At 39.6% G+C, this 19275-nt stretch overlaps 1 protein-coding gene across 4 annotated transcripts in view; it reads left to right on the top strand.

Moving 5' to 3' along the window:
- Window positions 1-19275, top strand: part of Lmbr1 (limb development membrane protein 1) — a 157851-nt gene that overhangs the window by 20837 nt on the left and 117739 nt on the right. For 3 of the 4 annotated variants that reach the window (XR_008214310.1, XR_008214311.1, XM_052720102.1), the window contains exons 4-5: window positions 2800-2939; window positions 18401-18504. Coding sequence is in view for 1 of the 4 variants with exons in the window: in XM_052720102.1 (XP_052576062.1) it covers window positions 2800-2939; window positions 18401-18504 (244 nt within the window). In the remaining 3 variants the exon portion in view is untranslated. Of the gene's footprint in view, window positions 1-2799; window positions 2940-18400; window positions 18505-19275 lie in introns of those variants that run through there. The other variant, XR_008214312.1, reaches the window with a different exon arrangement.

Below are 19275 nucleotides of genomic sequence, written 5' to 3'. Positions count from 1 at the left end.
TTCGAGGCCAGCCTGGTCTACGGCGCGAGATCCAGGAAAGGCGCAAAGCTACACAGAGAAACCCTGTCTCGAAAAACCAAAAAAAAAAAAAAAAAAAAAGAAGGAAGTATTTATCTACTTCAAATATCTAAGGTCCAACATTTGAGGTCCTAGGCTTTGCTACCTGGAAGTGTGGGTGGCAGGCTTGTTGAAGTAATTTACTGTGATCTATAGATGATGGCTTTCTGAGCCACTGGTAACATTTAGTATCCAAGTAGATTCACACACCCTCCTGCTTAAGGAGGTAATCACAAATGGCAGATATTCAAGGAAGAATTTTTGTTTTACTACTACCACAATCACAGAAGGTACAATATTCTGGATGTAGGATTTTTTACTACTTCATTTTAGAAGGTGACATTTCTGAAAGGGTGTGTTTTATGATTGCACATGCAATGTCTCTACTTTTCCAGTTCAGGGCCTTATTTTAAGGACCCTTTGTCATTATTAACTCTACACGAACCTTTTATGAGTGGCACTTTGTAGGCAACAAAAGCGGTTTTCTGCTTTCTGGATAGGTCTAACACAGTAACAGTGTGGAGTGGAGGGTCCATAGCTGTTGAAAAGCAGCATTATAGTAATGGCAACATATGCACTGGATTTTCTGGGCCACTTGTGACCTGCTGCTTTACCTCTTTGTCTCATAAGTGAACTCCTTTTGTCAGGTCATGGGTTCTAGTATTTGATTTGGAAGTTATGTTGGCCTGGTATGTGGTCAGAGTGTTATGGGAGATAAGAAGAAAGAGGAACTGATTTTACTGAGAGGAACAAGAAGGTAGGAATTGAGGGACACATGGCAAGCAAGTGGCATTTGAGGTCTGTCGTGCTATTCAGGCATGCATATCTCCCATGTGGAGTGTTGTAGGGATACCATGAAGTGTTGTAAGGGCACCCTAGAGAAAGAGAACAGCCTGTAGTCAGAGGCCTATAAACCACACAATCTGTTGAGGGTTAGGAAACAGTTGGGGAATGAGTATAAGATGAAATGTGTTCTATTGAGGGGCCTAGAGTGTTGGGAGAGCTGTGCAGGCCCTTGGGATGGTGAGTGTTGGGATTCAACTTCGGCTTTGACATTGGTAGGAATGATGCTAATGAAAGTGATGCTCCTCTCTGGGCTGGAACTGGCCATCCACTCCAGGTGAGCAGCTTTTCTGAGTACTTTTCCGGGACATGTGCTCTTCATTCTTTGGATCAATTCATGATGATCCTTTGTCTGAGCTGAGTTTTGTTTGGAGTGTTCCATTGATCTGCATTAAATAGTTGGCCTTTATTTACTGAACTCAGGTTTCTAGGGTACTTGTGCCTGTGTAGGCATGCATTTCTGCTTTTTGCCACAGGATGGCATTTAGTGCAAGGTCACTTGATTAAATTCGTGGTGGGACATTTACTATGCCTTTTTGTTTGTTTGTTGGTTTCAAGACAGGTTTCTCTGTGCAGTCCTGGCTGTCCTGGAACTCGCTCTGTAGACCAGGCTGCCCTCAAACTTAGAGATCCACCTGCCTCTGCTTCCCGAATGCTGGGATTAAAGGTGTGTGCCACCACCACTTGTCCTTACTACTGTGACTTTTAAAATTTTTTTCTTATTTATTTTCACATTCTTTCAATATTAACTTCATTGTTATGGATACTCAAGTTCTATCTTTAATGCTAATTGAGTTTCCTTTGCCATTACTGCTGCTGTGCTGCTGCCTGCCTGCCTCCTTTCTTCCCCTTCCCTTCCCTTCCCTCCTCCCTTCCCTCCCTTCTCCTTGACCCTCCTCCCCCCCCCCCCCCCCCCCTGCTTTCTTTTCTGAGACAGGGCATCACTAATGTTGCCCTGGCTGGCTTCGAACTCTCTATGTAGAATAGGCTGGCTTGAACTCACAAAAATCCACCTTCTTCTCTCTTGCTATTTATTTTTTTAAAATCTTTTTCAAAATTAGGTGTTTGTTATAAAAAATTTAAAGCTCTTCAGAAATGTGTAACTGGGAGGTGAAAGTCCCTCATGATTGCACTCTGTCCTGTGGGTTGTTATAAATAATAATGGATTTTGGAACAGCACATTTCCTGATGATATATAAGCATTTCTTGGTGTGAATAGAGACCATGCTTTGTGTTTATTGTCAATGTTTTTCTTTAGTTTGTTTTGTTGACTTAATTTATTTTAGATCCTTTATACACATTGAAGCTGTATTATTTAAGAAGTATTAAAGTATTGTTTGAAATATTGATTAGTATTATTTACTACTTCTCTGGTATTTACTACTATAATTTAACCTTGTTTAATGAGATACCAGGAGGTGGTGAGTTGGCTGTGTGTTAAGATATTTGCTCTGTAAGCCTGGAGACCTGAATTCAATATTGGAGTCTGTGTAAAGGTAGAAGGAGAAAACAGACTCCATGTAGTTGTCCTCTGACCTTACAAGCATGCCATGTCACCCCCCGCCCCGCATCTCTCTCTCTCTCTCTCTCTCTCTCTCTCTCTCTCTCTCTCTCTCTCTCTCTCTCTCTCTCTCTCACTCACACACACACACACACACAATAATAATAATAATAATAATAATAATAATAATAATAATAATAATTTCTTAAAACTGTGGCACTCTCTTCAGTATATAGATCTTGTTATGGATTTAACCTGGTTGCACGTTCCAGACCCTCCGCATGCCATTTGTCGCTCAGTTGCGTGTCTGTAATGGGTTCTTATGGAATACACTGGCTCTCGCTTTCGTGGTCACTGCCTCCCAGACCCCCAGTGACGATGCCTCTTCTCTCTTGCAGGTTGTTTCTGAGCACCTTCACTCTAGCGGTTTCAGCTGGAGCTGTTTTGCTTTTACCCTTCTCAATCATCAGCAATGAAATCCTGCTTGCTTTTCCTCAAAACTACTATATTCAGTGGCTAAATGGCTCCTTGATCCATGGTTAGTATGTATTACTTGATTCAGTCATGACTAATGCTTGAACTTTTAACTACACTGTAAGTCACAGGTTTTTCTTAATTTCCTTTGAAATTTGTAGCTTCTTCCAGTCAACTATTGTCTTATTAGGGTTTCTATTGCTGTGATAAAACACCATGACCAAAAACAACTTGGGGAGGAAAGGATTATTTCAGATTACACTTCCGCATGAGAGTCCATCACTGAGGGAAGTCAGTACAGGAACCTGGAGGCAGGAGCTAATGTAGAGGCCATGGAAGAATTCTGCTTATTGGCCTGCTTCTCAAGGTGTGCTCAGTCTGTTTTCTTACACACTCCAGGACCAGCTGCCTAGGGGTGTCACTGTGCCCATTGGACTAAGTCCACCCACCTCAATCACTAATCAAGAAAAGTCCCCACGGACCTGCCTACAGACCAATCTTATTGAGGAATTTTCTTAATATTCCCTCTTCCTACATATGTCTAGGTTTAGGTCATGTTGACAAAAAAATTAACCAGTACAACTATCAAAAGTCCTCTGTGAAGTCAGAAGCTAGGTTTTACTTCTTATATTGCTAGTTTTAGTTGGCTATTATCCTTTACTTAACTAAGAAACAGCTCTTATATTTACTATAAGTTTTGCACTCCCGTGTGGGGTGTGTGTGTGTGTGTGTGTTGAAATATGTCTCACACTACAGCCTCAGCTGACCTGGGATTTGTTTGTAGGCCTTGAACTCATGGTAGTTCTCTTGTTTCAGCCTTTCAAATGTTGGGATTACAGATGTGAGCTACTAGTCTGTGTATTAACTTGATTTTGATTCATTTAAATATTGCAGGAAAAGACTTTTTGGTTCATCAGGTTAGGTCAGAGGACCTCAGTTTCCATTGAAGACCTGATAGAACCAAGACTGCAGTTGTGGTTTTTTTTTTTATTTATTTTAAAACTTGATAGAATAAAAACACTGTCAAGTTAAAATTTTAATCTGATTTAAAAAGTAATGATGGTGTCTGGGTATGGTGGCACATACCTTTAATCCCACCACTGGAAGGCAGAGGCATGTAGCTCTCTGTGAGTTCCAGGTCATCTAGGACTATATAGTAAGACCATGTCTCTCTCACATGCACGTGCACACACACACATACAAGACAATGCAGATCACAAGATCTCTTCCTTTGAAGTGAGGTAGATCTATAGTGCAGCTTTGGGCAGGCCACTTTGTTGCCTGTCCTTAAGTCTTTATTCTCTTAAGTAGAGTAGTAAAGGCATATTGCATGCTTGCTTTTAGGAATTTATCTAGTAGAAAATACCTGCCTTTAATAGGCACTTAGTATGTGATAACTGTTGTATGAATGTATCCTATGCTAGGATAGTTCCTTATAGTGTCTGTTAGACTGGATTATGGTGCTTGGGTGCTTGGATATAGCTTTCTTACTCTTCCTGTCCATACCAAATATTTTCTTAGTGTTGAATTTTGTGGCTAGTATTGTTAATTATGGTATTAATATTGTCAAGCTATTTTATTATGTTTATATAATTTGATAGTTATATGGAAGGCTAGATACATTGTTTATGAACACCAAAGGCAGGTAAAATTGGGCCACTTCACTCTGAGATGTTTTTGTGTGGACACAAATCATTTCCTTTATCCCATTGAAGATGTTTTATAATAGCAAAGACACTTTATGAAACCATATCTCGAAGAATAGTCAGTGACAAGTATTTACTTTTTTGTTTTTGTTGTTTGAGACAGGGTTTCTCTGTGTAGCCTTGGCTGTTCTGGAACTCTCTCTGTAGACCAGACTGGCCTCAAACTCAGAGATCTGCCTGCCTCTGCTTCCTGAGTGCTAGGATTAAAGGTGTGTGCCAGCACCATCCTCCAGCTGTATTTACTGTTTTTTAAGCTAAAGGATTTCAGATTATTTTTCTAATTTAGAAGCCTTTTTTGAGGTAAAATGGTAAAATGTCTTCCTTTACTGAAAATTGGCTGACTTGCCATTCGACTTAGAAAAGGTTGTATCTCAGGTATCTTGTTTGTATTATGTAATTTCCCTAGTTGATGTTCGAGAGGTGGAGTTGCTTTTCCTAGCACTGCCTGGACTCATGCTGGCTCCTGGGAAGGCCCCACCGCCTTGGCTGTGAAATAGAGCTTCCTTTTCAGTTACTGTCATGATATTTGTGCTGAAGCCTCCAGAGAGTGACAGTGAGTCTGAAGAGATCATCAGGGTCATGGAATTGCTGTGAACCAGCAAACTGTCATCTAGAAGTATAGTTCTGTGTGACACAGAAGTCAGGTTTTTGTCTTCTCTTTTGGTGGAAGTACAGGAGGCACTTTCTGTGGATGCTATTGCTGAGAAGATGACTCTGGGTGTGAGGAGGGGCAGCTGTACTTCCAGCTGTGACTTTCTTTACTGAGAACAGCAGTAGCATGTGCTCACTCTAGAATGAGTAAGAATACCAAAACATACAAAGTAGGAAATGCCATTGGCTCTTTTTGTAGTACATGTGTGCATCATGTGTTTATAGCACATGCAAGTTGGATCTTTTCAAGCACTGAATCTGTGCAGATTATTTTTCTTCTTATCATGTTCTTTGAAAACATTTTTAGTGCCTGTGCCAGAGCTCTGTGTATGTTCACCCGGCAGCCTTCAGTTACCATGTAGTTTCAGAGTGAGACCACTTATTCTCCAGTGACTTCTGACAGATCCGAGAGGAGGGCTGCGTACCCCAGCCACTGAGCAGCTTTCTCTCCTGCAGGCCCTTCCTTAACAGTCTCCTGTTGGGTATCCAGGGGGTTTTCCTAGTGACATTTGAGTTTCTCATGATTTACAGAGATAATTAGGATCAAAATTATTAGGCTGAGAAATATCATTGCCAAACTCTTTTCTAGAAATACTTGCTTATATCCTTCTGACAGATTGTGTAGGTGCCTTTGTTTCTAACATAAACCCAGCAGCATCAAATACTGATATCTTTGTTGCCAAAGATATGACTAAGAAGTAGTTATCATGATTATCATTAGAAAAATTAGTGATCTTTCAATTTAAGTTTGTCTGCAGACATCTAGTACATACATAATTTGTCATGTTCCTTCCTTTTCTGTTTTTTTATATTCAAGTATGTGAATTTCTTTTTTTTTTTTTTTTTTTTTTTTTTGGTTTTTCGAGACAGGGTTTCTCTGTGTAGCTTTGCACCTCTCCTGGAACTCACTTGGTAGCCCAGGCTGGCCTCGAACTCACAGAGATCCTCCTGGCTCTGCCTCCCGAGTGCTGGGATTAAAGGCGTGCGCCACCACCGCCGCCCGGCTGTGAATTTCTTTATGTATAAAAATAAGCCTCTATAAATGTTTTTATAGTTGCTATTTTGATTTGTATGCTCTTCGGAGATCTGGAGTTTTTATATTTTTGTGTTGCCTGGTCTTTTTCTTCCTTTGATTTCTCTAATTGTTTGTCTGTGTAAAAGATCCCCTCTCACCATGGATGTTAACAAATGCTACCTTTCTTCTTGCAGCAGTTTTGTTTGACTTGACTATTTACTCCATCTGGAGTTTACAGAGTGGTTTTGTCCATCACCCTCCCAAGCTCACTGTCCTAGCCACCACTTTACCAGCCCCCTTTTGTGTGGACACAAATCATTTCCCTTATCCCACTGAAGATGTTTTATAATAGCGAAGACACTTTATGAAACCCTATCTCAAAGAATAGTCAGTGGCAAGTATTTACTTTTTTGTTTTTGTTGTTTGAGACAGGGTTTTTTTTGGAAGTTATCCTGTGAGGTTCTGTTTCTTGGCTTTGGTGTCAGCTAGATCTGGCTTTGAATTTCAGCTCTGGGTTTTACTCTTAGTAACCCTGATCAAATTGTTTAAGCTTTTTAAGTCCTAGTGTTTTATCTGAAGAATAAGTAGAACAAGAACTAGTTGATTGCATTTTTATGTGCGGAGAGTGGATTGTATACATAGTATAAAGTACCTGCCTTGTCTAATGCCTGCTCCAGAGTAAGAGGAAGTAAACAGCGCTTTGTCATGAGCCCACTGGATGATGAGCAGTATCTGGAGAAAGAGGCCCACAGTTATATTCAGCTACTCCCTATCCTTTTGAGTTATCATGTCTTCTTCATCCTCTTGATTGTTAATACCTTCTCTGACCAGGGAGTATTCACCTGGGTACAGGCATCTTACGTTTTGATTTTTGTCCAGAGAGGGCTGTAGAGCTGGAGCCACCCACATACCTATAGAGATTGCAAGTGCTACAGACTAAACAAGGCCCAAGGCCCTTCATCTGTTAGCTAAGAAAATATACACAGACAGGAGGAAGCCTTGAGTATTTGGGCCACTTCTAAATGAAATCACTGGTTCTTTTAGGGTCTGCTTATGCTGGATCACACATATATCATTTCTATTTGATGATACAGTACTTTTGCATATGCCTAGTTTTTTGGATTAGGAATATCCCAAGATATTCTTTTATGATAAGCAGCCCCAAGATCAAGCATTTAGTCTTTGTGAGAGTCCGGTATCCGGCCAAGAGCTGTTTCTCAAAAGGGAAGTAGTTATCCAAAGAGGGTAACCTCCACTGTGATTCTTTGATTCAGCATGCCCTACATTTTAAGCTGGAACAGAGGAGGCTGAGGTGACAGAGTGGCATCATTGACATAACTCAAGTAGAAATAAAAGGATAAATGGTAGATAGAAAGACTCATTTGTAGTGGGTACTTTTTACGTCTTGTGCACTGTTAACAAGTTAGTGAAAAGATGTGGAACTTTAGTTCTACATGTGGATAAGTAGTGGTACAGTGTAGGACACAGGCAGTGGTTGCACAACATTCAGAATATGACACATACCACTGAAGGTCTTACTTCAAAATGACTACTTTTTTGCAGTGTGTGTTTAAAATTAAAAGCCAATAATGGTAACATTTTGAAAGAGAGGAGAGTGATAGAATTAACTTCTAGGTTTTTTTTTTTTTTTTTTTTTGGTTTTTGTGAGACAGGGTTTTTCTGTATAGTCCTGGCTGTCCTGGAACTCACAATGTAGACCAGGCTAGCCTCGAACTCACAGTCCCAAGTGCTGGGATTAAAGGCATGCACCACCACCACGTGGCAACTTCTAGTCTTAAGTCTGGAAATAATTCTCCAGTGTTGGAGATATTTTTCTCCAGTGGTACCCAGTGTTTACTTTATTTGCTGGTGCAGAGATACACATTGATAACTGAGTGCCCAGCTTGGGCTCAGTTGTTAAAATGAGCCTCAGTGATCTGGCTGGTCTCAGTGAATACTGCACTTTATTTTGATTTATCAGGAACAGTGAACTGGGGATATCATGAAGGAACAGTGCAAAACTCATCTTTTCTCTCAGAATCTGTTTTTAAGCTCCAGAGAAGACCAAACAAGCTTTTAGGTTATAAGCAGTCAAACTTAAAAGGAAGATATATTTGCTTATGAATAGTTATTAAAAGATAAACCTTAAATTTTACTGTATCACCATTAAATGTACATCATAATTTATTAGTGAATTGACACTGATAATTCAGTTTGTTGTCACAGTTTGCATTATCACAGTGGCTAGACATTGAGATACTATTTATCATACTGAAAATCAGTCTTGGTGTTTGGAATAGGAAAATGACTTAAATTAAATTTCTGTGGATCCAAATTGGATTGGTTTGTTGTCCATTATGGATGAGGATGCCAATGAATACAATATGTTAGATAAAGATGTTGAGAAAAAGGATACTTACAATCAGATGTACCCCTACCTCACCTTGTTTATTTTTTAGTACAAATGCTCAAATCCAGGGCCTTTGTTCACTGTTTTTTCTCGTAAATCTATCAGATTAGCAGAAACTCTAACCCTGAGGTTCTCTCAACGCGAGTTGAACTATTTTGTGACACCAGCAGGTGGCAGTAGAAGATAAAGAACCCTATGGTGATCTGGCAATTTGGTCTTGTGTTTGAAACACCAGAGTATTCTGAAACTGCTGCCTCCAACTGAAACGTCTTCTGGGGATGGGCATACTGCTTACCTTCAGTAGCTTGCTGTGGATCCTGACTTTGACAAACCACTTTTCTTCAGTTTTGCATTCTATATATTGAATTGTATAATTTTAGCATTTTGAAGCAGAGAGATTTGACAATTTTTATTTTATAAATTAGTGTAAACATATGCAATAAAATATGTGTAATGTTGGTAACAATAATTTTTAATTGTATCAAAATTGTAGAATGTTTTTAAGAGAAAGATGGTAAATTTATTGAGTTTTGAAAAGTTGGTAAGCCACTTCACAATATGTATTGAATACACATTTTTTTCTAGAAAGTACTAGCCTTGTGCTCAGGGTTCTCCTTGCCTCCACCTTCCAAGTGCTGTGATTGCAGGTGAGCCATCACACCTGGCTTTGGATACACTTGTTATGTTTGTATACTAGACAAACTTCAAATGGTGAATTTAGACTTTCTTATATTATGGTATTTTATAATTAGATCACCATAATTCAGTTCACTTTTATTTCTTCTGCCTAATAAAGTTAATTAAAAGTGTGTGGCAAAGACATTTAATTTCATCAGTTGATATGTGTAGCTGTGTGATAATCCTCTGTGATTTTTTTTCACTTGTTCAGAAGACACTGTTTTCCTTTTTTGAAATGGGGTTTCACCACATAGGCCTGCCTGGCCGGCCTGGAACTTGCTGCATAACCCATGCTGAAAGCCAAACTTCTGATGAACTTTCTCTTTCTACCTCCCTGACCCTGGGATTACAAGCATGTGCCACCACTTCCGGCACTTTTACAGTGTTTTTGGAGATTAAATTTAGGTCCTCATACTCATGCAGCAGACACTTCATTGACCAAGCTAGCCCTTAGTTTGAAGTAAGTGAATTGGCTAGAGTACTTATCACTATTAGTTTTGATCTATGAGTTTTTGCCTGAGGCAAATTTTACTTTTTTGACTTTTGACCTGCATAGAAGAATTTGGATTTCTTGTTCTGGAAATATGTGTGTGTATAGATCAATAATAAGAATAAAAGGCCTCTTTCTGTGCTACAAATGACAAATTTTTCTGCTTATGAAAATATAGTAGACATTAGCATTCACATACTTAACATTTGGTAGTTTTTCTGAGGCTGATGTTTGAATGGTGTGGACAGTGTAGCTAGCAGCAGAGAGCCTGCACTGGGTCTCTAGCTCAGTTTATCTTTGTTGTTTTCTGCCCTTTTAATGCATTGTATGAGGAAACTTATGTGATACAGGGATATGGGGATTTGGGCGTGTCACAAAGGTGTTTAAATATATACCTTGTGAATTTTAGAGTACTTCTTTGCCTTTTCTAGAAGATTTATGCAGAAGGTAGAAAGGAAGGAAATTGCACCATTTTCTTGTCCTTCCTTGTGCACCAGTCTGCTATATTTGTGTTGTTAATAACTTATATATCTCTTGGCAATTATTTTTTATGCTTAGTTAAAAATACTTAGTTGTTTTCATGCTTGTTTGTATGTATGTGTGGATGTACATGTGTGTGGTGTGTCATGCATGCACCTGATCACACACACGTGAGAGCCAGAGCTGGACCAGCTATCTTCCTTTATCATCTTCCACCTTATTTCCTTGGGACAGGGTTTCTCCCTGAATTGGAAGTGCAGTTGTTTCAGTGGGCCCGCTGGGCAGGAAGGCCCTGGGATGCCCTGTCTCCAGTGCTGGGCTACAGGCAGGAAAAGCCATGCCTGGCTTCTTGTGTGGGTGCTCAGATTCAAACTCAGGTATCACGCTTGCACAGTGAATCAGTTCTCAATCCCACTTAGCTTTTTGTCACCGTCACTTTTATGTGTTTTTAATGTCATAATGTATAGTTGTGTTTTTTTTGTAGTGTAAGGCTTTTTGAGTAAAATTAATGAGAATGGTAAGGAAAGAGTTAACTAATTTTAGCTATAGTTCACACCATTTTCTTGTCCTTCCTTTATCTGAGTGCTGGTACATTAGAATTTTTCATTTTTTAAACCTTCATTTAAAAATTTGGGTGTTGTTTCTCTTCTATTCTTGCTAAGAGCCAGAGTTGTAACCCATTTAATAGGAGAAAGCCCAGGGACAGAGTTGAAGACCTTTCAAGGTCATGACAACTCAGTGGTCCAAACTCTGGTTGTCAGATGTAAAGTGCTTCTCACTCAGATAACTGCTGTAAAGACTGGTAAGGTCCTTTAAATCACAGATAGGGTGAATACCTTATTCTTGGCCAAGATACTGAGTGTGCTAGGTACATAGAATGTATCTAGTGTGTTGTGTTCTTAAAATTGAATCGAAAAGTGTTTTGGTGTGTGTGTGCTTGTATATTTGTGTAGGTGTTCTGTGTGCACATGTGGAGGTCAGAGGTCAACCTCAGGTGTTACTATTACTCAGGAGCCATCCAATTTTTTTTTCTTTTTAAGACAGAGTCTTTGTTGGCTTGAACTTCACCAATTAGGCTAGGCTAGGCTTCTGGCCAGTAAGCCTGGGGTCCACTCCTCTCCACTCCTCCAGCTCTGGGATTACGAGTGTTTTTCACACCGCCTGGATTTTTCCATGGATGCTGGGGCTGGAATTCAGGTCCTCCTGCTTGCCGAACAAGCACTTTACCAAGTGAGCGGTCTCCCCAGCCTCTTGAAATGGAGTTTTTAAAACATTTTCCTGCAGTTTAAAGGTGTTTTAGGGAGGCTTTGTGTATGTGTGTATGCTTGTATATAGATAACCGAAAAGATAACTGTAGTATTGCTTTGTCCTGGTTAATTGGCTTAAGTCATGGGCTCAGTTAAGCACTTTGTTTTATGCTAGTGGACAGAATTAATGGGCTAACCTGTCCAATATGTCCTGAATAAAATGTTATGAAACTAATGTCTTCTTTTGGTAGATAAAAATAATGAAATTGAGTTTATGATGGCCTTCCCCCCCAGAATAGTACATTTGAGATGGCATAGAGTAGTGGAGAGAGAAAGACACCTGCGGTCAAGTTCCAGGTGTGTCATTGTGACTTAGGGAGTTTGTGTGTGAGGGAATTCATTGAAACTCTTTAAACAAGAAAAAATTTGCTTTTGAGTGAGATAATTTTCTTCTCCAAATTTCTGTTTCTATGCTATTTTTGGAGTTGATGTAAATATCTGACTTTTGGATTCTCGCAAGTGGTTTATCTATTTTGTGTAAGGATTTTATTGAGAGAGTGGTCTTTGTTTAGCCCATTATAAACTAGAGAAGCTGTCCTTTCAGTTTGAAGCATTTCTTTATCTTGAGAAGATAGAAAACATGAATCTTTTCTAAGTGGTCTTTTTCCCAAGAATGAATCCCAGTGACGGCAGGCATTGGACAGTGTCGTAGGACCCCCATGCAGGGAGGCTTTGCAGCCATTTGTTGTTATGTCTAAGATAGTCTAGTTCCCCTGTTTTCTTGCAGGGGTTACACCCTCTCCAAAGCTCTGCATCCAGATGTCCTTACACTGGGAACAAGGGTTCCAGTTTGTGAGTTTGGTTATATTTTGTCCATAATAATGTTCAGAGACCACTCCTCCCTCTCATTAACCTATAGATTCAACACAGTGCCTGTCAAAATCCCAGTAGGCATTTTGGGTGGTGTGGTGTTTTGAAAGAAAATGGCCACCAAAGGGAGTGGCATTATTAGGAGGTGTGGCATTATTAGGAGGTGTGGCCTTGTTGAAGGAAGTGTGTCACTAGGGGGTGGGGTGGGCTTTGAGGTCTCTTTTGCTCAAGCTTCTCTCAGTTGACTTCCTGTTGCCTGGAAGATGTAGCACTCTTAGCTTCAGCCCCACATCTGCCTGCATGCCTCCATGCTACCCACCATGGTGATAATGGACTGAACCTCTGAAATTGTAAGCAAGCCACCCCAATTAAATGTTTCCTTTGTAAGAAAGAGTTGCTGTGGTCATGGTGTCTCTTCACAGCAATAGAAATCTTAACCAAGACAGTTAGAAACTGATAAACTGATTTAAAGTTTAGATGAGAATTCAGTGAATTTTCAGTGGCCTGAATAATATTGGAGGATTTCCTACTTCAAGACAGTTTTCAGTCTGTGATGATCAAGATAGTGTGGTAGCAGCATAAAGACAGAGCAGTGGTCAACCCAGCAGGGTACTGAGTCCAAGAGTGTATACACATGTATTGCTGACTGACTTTTGACAAAGGTACAGAGATAAAATTTTGTGGGTAAAGGATATTTTTAACATAGAATTGGAACAGTTGGATACTCACAGACAAAAATTGACCTTTAGTCTGTACCTGGCACCACATAAAGAAGTGGCTTGAAGGATTATAGACTTAAATGTAAATTGTAAAAACCACAAAAAGTACAGACGCAAACAGGAGAGTCTCTGACTCTGGGCTGTACCACTGTTTCTCAGCTAATATCAGGATCAAGATCTAGATCAAGAAAAAGTTCATAAATTTGGCTTTGTTAAATTTGGTAAACTGTTCTTTGATTTGTAAAACAACTCATAGACTGGGAAAGAGTACCTGCAGATCTCATACCTGTTAAAGGGTTTGTTTTCAGGGCATGTGAAGAACTTTCCTTTGCTGGTGGGAATGGAAAATACAACCAATTAGGAAAACATTTTTTTCAGTTTCTTGAAATGTCAAACACACAGCTCCTATCTTCTTCCATCCTCTGCTGCACACTTACCCAAAGGGCAAGTCTGTGTCCATTGTAAAGTGTGGAATGCAGAGTTAATGACAACTTCATTTGTAATCACCACAAGGTGGGGACAACTCAGATGACATCTACAGCTGGGCCAGTTCAGTAAGGGCTTGGTGTGCTCTGTGCTGGGGACATAGATCATAGTGACAGAAGCCAGAACAAGAAAACAACAAAAGCTACAGGATCCATTTACACAAAAATTATAGAAAACCTAGTTTTTTTTTTCGAAGTATAGAGCCAGTGGTTGGCTGGGGTGAGTAAGGTGATAAAGAAAGGGTGGGAGGCACAGATTCTGTAAGGGTTTGTGGAAATGTCTGGGGCAATAGGCGCATTCAATTATCTGTTTGTGGTTATAGAGCCAACACTTGCCAAGCTGTACACTTTGTCGATTAGTCAGACTTACGTGGCTGTAACAACATCTGGGGTTGGTGCTTTAGAAAGAAGTGTTTGCCGTATATTTCTGGCAGTTTAGGAATATGAGTCTCCTCATGAGTGTCCTGTTCCTGATTCTCACCTACCAGAGAAGTAGTTGGCTATGTGCAGAACATACTATGCTAATGGAGTGGCCTCTCTTTACAATGACTTCCTGTAAGAAGCCTCCTCATGTACTCCCATGAGAAAAGTGTTAGTTCCTTCACATTGCTCTTTAGAATCTAATCATCTCCCAGGATGCCCTGCTTCTTGAAGATTCCACCACTTCAAAATTGCTACCCTGGACACCAGGCTTCCCAGACTTGGGCACGTGGGGAGGTACATTCAAACTGCATCTGAACCAGAGCACTCTACTCTACTGCTCAGTGGGACTATTAAGATGAACATGCTTTATTTTTTATTTTTTTTGTACACATTGTGGTTTTCTTTGTTTTACATTGACAGTTAAATTTAAGTCCAAGGATGGAGTTGGGGACTTAAATGATGAAGAGCAATATGATGCATTGCAGAGCTTGAATGTGGAAATTTCTCATTATAAAATTGCAGATATGGAGCTGGAGAGATGGCTCAATGGTTAAGAGCACTTGCTATTCTGTCAGAGGAGCCAGGTTTGATTCCCAGCATCTACATGGTGGCTCATAACCACTTGTAACTCAGGTTCTTAGGGACCCACATCCTTTTTTGCTCTCTGAGGGCTCCTGCATGTATATGGTACACATATACATCCTGCATGTATATGGCACACACACATATGCACTATATAATAAGAAAAGTTGCAGATAATGTGGAATTAGTATGAGAAGTTTAGGAAATTGAATTTATATAGCCCAAAAGTATTTCAACAAATTAGGAAGTGCAGTATAGCTATTTTCTGGCTTCAGATATGGCTTTTCTGTTTTTCTTTCAGTTTTGCATTTAAAAAAATGAACTATTTTACCAATTTAAATATATATTAACATATATTAATATATATATAACTGTTTTGTCTGCATGTTTGTCTTTGTACCATGTGTGTGCCTGTTCCCACAGAGGCAGGTACCAATGGAGACCAGAAGAGGGTATTGGGTCCCTTGGAACTGGAGTTACAGGTGGTTGTGAGCCACCATGTGGGTGATGGGTATTGAACCTGGGTTTTCTGAAAGAGTAGCAAGTGCTCTTAACTGCTGAGCCATCTTTTAAGCCCTGATCTGGCATTTCTGAACCTGAGGTTGATTGTAGAACAAGAGCACTTGTTGAAGGATTGAGTGCTGCCCTGTGTTGCTACCATAGGTTCTTAACAGATACAGGTAGTTTCTTTTCTGATTGCATAAAAACTGTTTCCTCTAAGTTGAATATGATCCTTGACACCTGACATCTTCAATAACACAGGTCATTTAAAATTGCTGTTTCTCTGTTTTCCACCATACCTAAAGCTGCATATCAACACTAGATGTGTCTCAAGGATGTAATAATTTATATAATAGTAATTATTGCCCTACCTCATATATCTGGAAAGCCTTAAAGAAAATAATGTTGAACAGCCAAAATAGGAACCAGAAATCACACACAAAAGTTTATGGATTGGACCTGACATCACATCTTTGATCCAGGTCCATTTATTCTTTCTTTAGATACAGTTCCTGAAAAATTGTGTCTTGAACTCTTTACTCAGAGCAGGTTAGGGCTGGGGAGAGTGTGGACAGACACATGTAGATTGCTAGTAATGAAAACCAGGAGTTAATATACCTCAGTGGGGTGAGGGGAAAAGAAACAGGAAAGGAAAGGAAAAGGCAGAAAGTGTTGTTGTTTTTGCCCTTTTGTGGGGCCCGCCACCCAGCTCCCAAATAAATTACACATGGAGGTGTATTCTTACTTATAAATGCCTGGCTTTAGCTTGGCTTGTTTCTTGCCAGCTTTCCTTAACTTAAATTATTCCGTCTGTCTTTTGCCTCTGGGCTTTTCCTGTTCTCTTACTTCTATAAATCTTACTCTTACTCCTTGGCTTGCTGTGTAGCTGGGTGGCTAGTCCCTGGAGTCCTTCTCTGGCTACTCCTTCTTTCCTTCCTCCCAGATTTCTCTTCTATATTGCTCTCTGCCTGCCTCACCTATCCTTTCTCCTGCCTCGCTATTGGTAGTTCAGCTCTGTATTATACCATTAGGTGTTTTAGGCAGGCAAAGTAACACAACTTCACAGAGTTAAATGCAGCATAAACAAAAGTAACACACCTTAAAATAATATTCCCCAACAAGAAAGTGGTGAGCCTAGCATGCTAGGAGCTACCAGTCCTGCAAATTAGTTGCTTCTGGGGAAGTGATGGTTAATAAAAGCAGAAAAGCATGAAGTACTTGTTCTTGGAGGCATTGGACCAGTTGTCAGCCATGCCTTATTTCATTTAATTCTAATGATGGCCATACATATTAAAACCTTAGGCGAGGAACCTGGAACCTAGTAAGGTTGCCCCAGCCAAGTCTGCTTTAGATATGTGCGTTTTGTTCTCCCTCATTCTACATGCCCTTCCTGGGGACTGTCATTAGAGCTCATCAATAAAGAAAAGAACAAAGCTTTTTTTTTTTTTTTTTTAATTTTTTGAGGCAGTTTCCCCTAAGTTTTCCAGGTTGACCCTGAGCTTGTGATCCCTAGTGGCTTTCCTGGTTGGCCTCCCTAGTATATGGGTTAGAGGTGTGTTTGTTTGGCCTGAACTTTTTTCTTTTTCTTTTTAAGGGTTTCTCAGAACATATAAAAGTATTAAAAAGCAATTTTTACTTTAAGAAGTTCAAATTAGTTTTTCCACTAAAAGATGTTAAGACAGGAGCTGAGGATGTTGCTCAGTTAGTAGAGTGCTTGTTTGATGTGCATGAGACCCTGGGTTCCAGTCCCAGCACCCTAACCAGGTGTTGTGGTGCATGCCTTTAATCCCAGCACTCAGGAAGTGGAGGCAGGAGGATTAAGAGTCATCTTGAGCTATATAGAGAGTTCAAGGCCAGCTTGGGATACGTGTGATGTGGTCTCAAAAAATAAAAAGATATTAAGACATTGATTTCTAACTATTTTTTGGTCTTGAAAAGATTAAATGTGTATTATATGTACATTAAATCTTGATTTCTGGATAAGAAACTATGAATTAATGTTATTAATTATCTGATCTACTAAAATAAATGAATGTCTCTAGATAAGTGATACAAGTGTTCAGGAGTTTAACTCCTTGTCTTCCACACTGTCCTAGGAGCAGGGTGACTGTGCACACACATATTAACTTATGCCATGGCAGTGGGGAGTTTGAGTTGGTACTTTTAATTGACACAGTGTTCTGAATGAATTTGTATAACTTTTAACTTTGACTCCATTTTAAAGATTACAACCATCATTTTGAAGCTTAATTTTGAATTTTAATATTTTTCCTATAAAAAAAATAAATGTTGGGCCTAACACTCTGCCAATGATATACCTGAAAGTGTCACTTTCTGAATGTACTCTTATTTTTATTGCCATTTTTTTGTGGCATAACATGACCAAAAGGGAAATGGCTGTGTGAGCTTGCCCACTTGGGTCACATTTTCTTTCCCACTTGGAATAGTTTGTTAGAACTCCTGTGATGTGGTTTTCAGGATTCCAGGTAGTCTGCCTTGATACTTAGATCTCTGCAGCTTGGCAGGTGACAGCCTCCAGTGCAGTACTGTGGGTCAGCAGTGCTGCCTGCTCAGGGACTCCTGTGCCTAGAACTGAGTTTGTCGAAGGTCTGCAGGACACTTAGAGCAGTGCTAGGCTCCTGGGGTTCAGGAGGTGCTGCTTTCCTCTAGGCTGTCTTGTTTGGCTTAAATGGGTTGCCTGTATGAAATGCTTGGTGTGGACCTCGTATCTACTGAATGATAAGCAGATGCCAGGGGCTCTAATTTAAATATTTCAGTGCTGATATGCCTAAAGATTTGTGTTTTTGGATCTCTGTATATATGAGATCTTTGGTTAATTTACTTGGGGGAGTAAGGAAAAGTACCTCGTTTCTCTATGGGCCAGTAGGTACAAATCACAGATAAAAATGTTTAAAATAAATATATAATTATTTTCTAATTGCCAAGTTTAGATAGTCATTTCAAATAGGCATTGGTTTTTACTATTAAAAATATAGATCTTGGGTTGGAGAGATAGCTCAGGGGTTAAGAGCACTGGCTGCTCTTCCAGAGAACCTGAGTTCAATTCCCAGCAACCACATGGTGGCTCACAGTCATCTACAATGAGATCTGGTGCCCTCTTCTGGCATGCAGGCATACATGCAGACAGAACACCGTATATGTAACAAATAAATAAAAAAAAAAATAAATCTTGATGAGCATCCCAATTAGTGAACTTTGAAATGACATGTCAAGGCTAATCTGATCTTTCTTATTGTCATCTTTATAGGCTTGTGGAACCTTGCTTCTTTGTTTTCCAACCTTTGTTTATTTGTGTTGATGCCCTTTGCATTTTTCTTTCTGGAATCAGAAGGTTTTGCGGGCCTGAAAAAGGTAAGTCAATTGAATTTGAACTAAATTTGTTCAATGACTAATTAAATATCACTCATGTTACTAGAACTTGATTTAAACAAGCAGTTGAATTACTATATAATAATATTAACACATTGTTGTTAATAATATTAATAATATTGCACAGTGAATTACCTGTGTACACAGCAGGAAGTACATTTATGGTACACATCCTCCTGGAGGAGAGTTTCTTGTGGAACTGATAGCCTGACATCACAGCTATTAGGTCTTTCTAGAAAGCCTCATCTACTTTAGAGCCCAATAGGATGCACTTAAAGCATATCTTTTTTTAAAAATAATTTATTTATTTGTATTTTATGTGCATTGGTGTTTTGCCTGCATGTATGTCTGTGTGAGGGTGTCAGATCTTGTAGTTATGAACAATTCTGAGCTGCCATGTGGGTGCTGGGACTTGAAGCCGGGTCGTCTGGAAGAGCAGTCAGTGCTCTTAACCACTGAGCCATCTCTCCAGCCCCTAAAATACATCTTTTGATGTATGAAAGCTATTCCAAATGTCATATTTTCAGGATAGTAACACATCATAAAATCAAGTCCTCTGCAGTAGGTGGATGCCTGAAGTACTGAGAATGGCTCATCTTACATGAACACGGAAGACCTGGAAGTGAACATCCTGGGAAGCTTTTTGAGAACATCTGAAAACTTTGTAGGAGGGGATGGCTGACCTGACTTTGAATACAGAGTGTCCAACTATAAACTTTGGAATATAATGAAAAGATTTAGGTAAATACTTGA

The sequence above is a fragment of the Peromyscus californicus genome, unplaced genomic scaffold, assembly GCF_007827085.1.
Source record: "Peromyscus californicus insignis strain IS unplaced genomic scaffold, ASM782708v3 Scaffold_6__1_contigs__length_162567912, whole genome shotgun sequence".
NCBI classification, from domain to species: Eukaryota; Metazoa; Chordata; class Mammalia; order Rodentia; family Cricetidae; genus Peromyscus; species Peromyscus californicus.
The sequence above is the reverse complement of the archived record's forward strand: the minus strand, read 5'-3'. Positions and strand labels throughout refer to the sequence as shown.